The 7,311-nt window shown below is 32.3% G+C and overlaps 1 protein-coding gene across 1 annotated transcript; it reads right to left on the bottom strand.

Moving 5' to 3' along the window:
- On the bottom strand, positions 1-6,382 carry LOC139512116 (nmrA-like family domain-containing protein 1). The gene is made up of 4 exons (XM_071299508.1): positions 6,269-6,382; positions 3,262-3,781; positions 1,769-1,962; positions 1-360 (listed from the first exon to the last, which is right to left on the bottom strand). The coding sequence occupies exons 2-4, from the start codon at positions 3,779-3,781 to the stop codon at positions 172-174; spliced, it is 903 nt and encodes a 300-aa protein (XP_071155609.1). The 5' UTR covers positions 6,269-6,382; the 3' UTR covers positions 1-171.
- Between the last annotated feature and the right edge of the window lie 929 nt (positions 6,383-7,311).

Genomic DNA, 7,311 nt, shown 5'->3' on the forward strand with positions numbered 1-7,311 from the left:
TGGAAAATATAATAATTCTTTACTTTGTGGTATACTAACTTGCATATTTTTATTTGAACACAAGATAACAATAATTGCGATCACAAACTTAAAAGGCAAAATAACAATATCACAATACACATTAAACAATACTGCTTCAGTAAATCTATAGTGAAGTGGAAGTAAAATAAATCAAGGGAAAATTTCTTTTAATTTTCCTACATTCCTTTTCACCCATTCTTCAAATGTCTGTGTTTTAGGACAGATTTTTCTTGTTTCTTGGAGGTTATACCGCTGGTCGACGCGTAATATAAAGTCAAACATGTTGGCATAGTCTTGGGACCAAGGTTGTCCAAGTTGTGCATACTGGTAAGCCGTTAGCTAAAAATAAATAGAAAAACCATATAAAGAATATTCATAGACTGCATAGACTACCGATTATATTTTTACCTCAGTAACATCAAATCACAATACTTTTGCAAAGCTCATACTTTTTTTAAACGGTAATTAGCAGTTTCATCAAAATATACTAATTCTGATTGCTTAGTAAAATAATAGCCTGACATTAAATGGCATAATATCGTGCATATTTAGGACTAATACTCAAATCTTATTACCAAAAGTTGAATTTGGTATATAAATGAAAGGGTTTTTCCATTGATTTAACATAATTATTACCATTCCTACCGATTCCGATCGACCGGACATGGTTGTGTATTTATGCATCCCGCATAATAAAACGAACACCCCTCTTTATCATGTTTTCTACGTTCGGACAGAGGTCTATGTGACCAAATGATATTCCTCTCCCCGTCGACTTTTGTAGCATGATGATATGCGAGACCTGTGTGTTTCCTGCCGAGTTATTTCAAGTCGGAGTCCGTCATGACAGATAACTTTTTTATTTATTTTGATATATCATTACATCACTTGCGATTGGCGGATCCAAGAGAGGGTTTCCGTGGGTTAGAACCCTCTTTTTGACAATCAATGTTTTTTGCCATAATTTCGACATATGATTGGAACCCCCTTTTAAAAATAGCCGGATCCGCCCCTGCATGCTGAGATTGAACTCTAAGAAACCAATGCTGTATTTATTCACGTTGTTTCACTCTAGTGTCTTCTAGTCAATTTAAGCAACCAACAATCAATCAATCTAGTCAATTTTGTTTATTTCTCTTTTTTGTTCTCACTTTTTACTATTTTTACAAAGTTTATATGTTTGTAGTTTATTCTAAGTTATCGTTTTCTGCTATCCTTATATATACATATGTGATCTTTCCTTCGGTATCTCCCCCATTTTTAAATAATTATATCAAATAAATGATTGCAATGTTAAAAGATGACATTTAATAAAAAAAAAAAAAAAAACATTCAGCAGGAGTTAGGGTTTTAAATGTAGTTTTCATTTTATATTTAATGTGGAAAAGTTTCAAGAGGAGTGAGTATAACACGTATTTAGAGAAACGAATAAATGCATGAAAATACGAAAAAAGTAACATGTGTAGAATAATAAATCAGTATAAACGGTAAGAAATGGGATAGGAAGGCTTGTAAGACAATATATGATTTAGGTGGTGATGGAAACTACCCTTGTCCATCAGTGAATGCCGTACGATGACATACAGCTTTTAATTTCTCTGTCATTTGGTCTCTTGTGAAAAGATTCTCATTGGTAATCATATCAACTACATCTTCTGTTTTATAATTAGAATCATGTTTGCAATTTGTCTCTACTAGTGTTTAGTATCACGTTGTTTGCAATTAGTATAGTACTTCAATAAAATACCTGTTTTTCTTTGAACTGTGTTGGGGCTAGGTGTCTTGAAAGATATGCTGCCATTTCTCTGACGGTGAGTTTATCGCCACATACACTTAATGTTTTCTCTAGGAATGCAGTTTTATTTGAAAATATAATACCAACAATGTCACCAACATCTTCTACACTCATCATGTTGAAAGGTGTCACACCCATTGGAATTACTGAAAATAATATATGGAAGTGATATAAAATTGAGTAGGGAATTATTGCCAATAAGATTATTATCCATAATATACAAAATGTCGTGGATGTAAACAACTTCAAATGTATGTCAACACATACATGACCTTCAACAATGAGCAAAAAAAATTAAAATAAAACTCAGTAAGTTAGATCTTAATTAGATCAGAAAAATTTCTATGGAAAAAATGAACATATAATGAACACTACAACTTGCACCAATCAATTATGATAACGCAAATATAAGTGATTGTCTGACATTTAGTTACAAAGTGGAAGACATTTTAATTTGAAACTCGGTGACTATAAAAAGCAAAAAGTGCCATAGTGCCATAATAGAGACCTTCTCAGATATATTATGCCTTAATAGCGCTCTAAGTGATGCACCGAGGTGACTGGATTTTTTTAAAATTTTTTTTGTGCTTATAAAATTTACTAGCCTATATTGTACGAATACCAGAAACTCAATAACATAGAACGTTTCAGCAAATTTGGTTTAAAGCCAAAATGGGAAAGATTTATTTTGTCGATGAGCTTGACGAACATAATATTCCTTTTTAAAACATAACAATCAAGTTAGCCAAATTATATAGATATAAGAAGATGTGGTATGATTGCCAATGAGTTAACTCTCCATCCAATACACAATTTGTAAGAGTATAATCATTTATAGGCCAAAGTAGGATCTTCAACACGGAGCATTTACTCAAACCGAACAACAAGCTATACAGGAACCCCAAAATGACAAGTGGAAAACCAATGGTATTGTCTATATACAAACAAGAAACGAGAAAACTAATGAACTACATCACATAAAGACAACCAATTGACCATCAGGTTCCTGATTTAGGGCATATGAAAACGGCGGGTTTAAACTTATAAATAGGTACCAACCTTCACCCTTAACTGAAACTATAGTGTAACATCACAACATAGAAAGACATACTATAAAATATCAATAAAAATGACTTAATTCGATCAAAAGACATATTAACAAAAACAAGTAAACATACACTGAACAAATAAATTTGATCTATGACACAATCTAATTACAAAATCAATGAAATAAGGTGTGAAATGTTAAACAATAGCAGATAGACAACCATAACCTTGGTCAAAATACCGCCAAAATAAAATAACGTATACACAGGTTTTTAAAAATAATTTTGTTGTAACGTATACAGTCATGGAGTACGGATTTTTTTTTTTACAAAATACGCTACGGTATATACATAAGGATGATGTGTTTATGAATATGACTATTCAAAGTTTAAACTTACCGATTTCATGCAATCCACGTCCCATATCAAAAGGTTTCAAAATATTTAAATAATCTTCATATAAGCACGGAACAAGAATAAATGTTACTGGCAATCCTATTTGTCGTATATATCCTTCAATTTCCGCTTTGGCTACCAGATGCCGAGCTGAAATTCCAGTTATTTTAAACGGATGTAACTGTGTATTAAAAACTACATGGGGAACTTTTGCTGCAGCGCATGCGTCGGCAATATTTTGACCTTGTTCGATTTCATCCTCTACGAACTGAGGATTTGTAAAGTCAGATTTTGTAACAATAAAACACCCATCTGTGCCAGATAGTAAGTCTTTTATTGCGTTAACATCTTTAAGACTATTTTGAACAACTTCGACGTTGCATGATTTCATAGATTGGACTTCCGGGGCTGACGTGTCCACAACAATCGCCTTGACCTTCAAGTTAGGATTCTTGGCAAGATTACAAGCTACAGCACCACCTATATCCGTATCTCCACGAACAATTGTTATTGACTTGCTCATCTGTAAAATAAAAATTAAATGTTTTTATTAAACATTTTCGTAAACGCACTCATCATTAGAAGTTGTTTTGTATTACTAGATTATTGTAAGGTTGATTTTTGATATTGGGGAAGACGACATCAAAATGTGTTGCTCTTGAAATATACCATCAATTTGAAACGACTTTAAGCTGTCGACTGGTTATAGTATACATGTTGGTTTTATTTTTATGTTAGGAGTTGCCTTTTCCAGACATTTAAATCACTGTTTGTAGGTTTGTTAAACATGTTGCAACTTAGGATATAACCATTGTTACCGGGATTAAAAACGCGCGTTTCGTCTTCAAAAGACTTATTAGTGACTTTCTAATAATTAAAAAAAAGACCCTAAATTCCGAAAATTTCAGGAAATCACTTTTGGTGTCTTATATAATCTTAAGTTAATGATTTTTTTTAAAGTAAAATTGAGAATGGATGTGGGGAATGTGTCAAAGAGAAAACTACCCAACCAAAGAGCAAAAAACAGTCGAAGGCTACCGCACCCGTTCGCGTGCTTCAGATGCCCCTAAACAAAAATGTGTACAATTTTAGTGAGAATGAACGTCACTAAACTCCGAATTATATAAATGAACTAAAAAATAAAAATTAAAAATCTTACAAGGCCAACAAATGCCAGAGGCTCCTGACTTTGGACAGGTGCATAAATGCGGCGGGGTTAAACATATTTTTTGAGAGCTCAATTCTCCCCCTATACCTCTAGCCAATGTAGATTAGGAAAAAAAAAACCCGCAGCAATACGCATTTATAATCCCCACTCAGGCCAGCCCTTTTTATTACTTTTTGTTGCAACATTGGTATACGTTTTTTTTTAAATTTTATTAAATCGGGAAGTGGTACAACTTACTATTTAAAATACTACTAGTGAAAAAGAAAATACACATTGTATATACGTGACAAATATCTCATGAAAAACTTGAAAATAACGATAAACTAAAAACTAAAATGTATCTAATGAAAAGAAAAGGTTTTGCCTTTTCAGTTCATCTAACATGTTCTAATTCATCCTTTTTTTATTTGACATCTTTATGGTAAGGTTCAATTCTTTTGCTAATATTCACTCGTATGTTTGTTTGGGGTTTTTTTTCGCAGTAAGATATAAGTTTTGTACCCCGTATCTATTGGACTTAGTGTATTCATTAATGCATGTTGCACGATATTTGTCTTTGCATTCCATAACATTGTATGAAGCTGTAACATCTCTCTTAAAATTTTGCTCAAAATGGTCTAAATATAAAAAAGAAGATGTGGTATGATTGCCAATGAGACAACTCTCCACAAGAGACCAAAATGACACAGAAATAAACAACTATAGGTCATCGTACGGCGTTCAACAATGAGCAAAGCCCATACCGCATAGTCAGATATAAAAGGCCCCGAAATGACCATGTAAAACAATTCAAACGAGAAAACTAACGGCCTTATTAATATATATAAAAATGAACGAAAAACAAATATGCAGTACAAAAACAAACGACAACCACTGAATTACAGGCTCCTCACTTGGGACAGGCACATACATACAAAGTGTGGCGGGGTTAAACATGTTAAATGGTCTAAACATGTTAAATGGTCTTAAACATGTAAAACTATTACTCCTTCACCAAAAGATTCATTTCGGCAAATTTGGTGGTAATTTTAAGTATACGATGACACGAAAGGCACTATTCTTTTGTTAGGTAAGGGGTACTTTTGATATGTCCGAAATTGGTGGATGAATTGGTGGTCTGACACCTACATGAAGGACTTGGTAATTGATTTGTTTCTGTGTTACTAAACACATATCTCTTCTTTATAAACCCGCGCGACAGTCACATTGATTTTTCTAATATTAAATACCAATGAGTGACTTTATATATACATAGATATGTTGAGACGGATTTTCTTAAGCATGAGCAAATAATTTCATTTCTAATTTGTTTTCCTACTTGTGTCAGGTGTATTTAAAAGCATTTAAATCCAGTCAACCAATATTTATATTTGTTGAAATCTTATCGATTTAAACACCTGTATAAAAGACAGGAAAGGTAAAATCGTTTACTTATAATTATATACAATATTCAATTTACATACTTGTTATAAATTACCACATTCATATCGTAAAACATGTTTAAAACGAACATTTTCAGTCCTATTGCAGCAGATATTTTACTAGCAGAGACGACTAAGATTGTTCACTTTATTGTAGAGTGCCACTGCGATAAATTGCAGCTGAATCAATGACATAACTCATCATCCAAGGAGAACCATGAAGCTGGATTTTAAATAATTACTTTAATTATTCTGCTCTAGAAGGGAATTATTGTGAAGATAAAATGCGATCCGGAAACGTAAAAATCTGATCAGAAAATTGTAAAATTATTGGATAATTGGGACATGCAATCGTTCTGTGAAAGAAAGAAGGATATGTTAGAAGTTTCGAGCTTTGAAGCTTAGCTTTAAAACAACTTACCTTTTAAATGAGATAACAGGATGTTGGTTTTTTATCACTGTCTGCAGTCAAGTTTTGGCGTCTAGCAACGAGTAAAAGCGCATGCGTCGATTAAACTGAATTTCACCTTTCAAGTCTTTTTCATATATTAATATTGATCTGTTTAAATGACTACTGTAATGTGAACGTGCAATTAAAAAGTATTATTTATTCTGAAAGAACTGTCAACCAAGTTAGAGCATGTAAAACATTAATTAGTTATCGACTGTTTAGTAACGGTACGATAATCCTTTAATCTCATTGGATTTCCGATGTAATTTCTTTGGATGAAATTGATTTTATTTCTTTCACCTTGTTTGTATAGATTTTGAATATGCATGTTAAAACATACATATTTCTTATCAACAGGTTAAATGCTTTGAGCTTGCTTTATGAAGTTGCTTTTATTATTAATACTGTATGATTTCCGGAAGCTTCTTTGAATTTCTGGTATCTGTAATAGAGTTCAGAGCTTTGAGTGCATTTATAGTTAAAGCAACATGTATTCAGATAAATCATCACATAACGATATGATACAATTGAAATATTTATTTTGGATTCTGAAACAAGTAAATTTGCTATTATTGCTATGTCTCCTACTTCACAAATAATACACTTATTGAACAATACATAACTATAAAATCTAGAGCGCTCTGCAATAAATATATCAATATGAAAAAAGGTAAAAATACAATAGAGGGGCAAAAGAATAAACATTTTAAAATTGTTGTAATGTATACAGGGTAAATGCTTTTGTTCTTATAAGAAAATGAAGCAGTAAAATCAAGGGTTAACCGTTTTCTTTTGATCATGTATTTCTGTACCAAACTAACTTGATAAATGAATAGTTTTACTCGTCTGAGAGTACCGTTGCACCCAAGAAGCAAATGTGTGTGTCAACTTGACAGGAAGAACTAAAACAGAATCTAGTAGTGCATGTCTAATATCGCAGTCCCACTACGATCTGTAATAAAAATGAAAATTTTGACGATCGTAGTGATGTCTGAACAGCTGAGTTGTGTTCT

The sequence above is a fragment of the Mytilus edulis genome, chromosome 2 (genome assembly GCF_963676685.1).
Source record: "Mytilus edulis chromosome 2, xbMytEdul2.2, whole genome shotgun sequence".
In the NCBI taxonomy this organism is placed as follows: domain Eukaryota; kingdom Metazoa; phylum Mollusca; class Bivalvia; order Mytilida; family Mytilidae; genus Mytilus; species Mytilus edulis.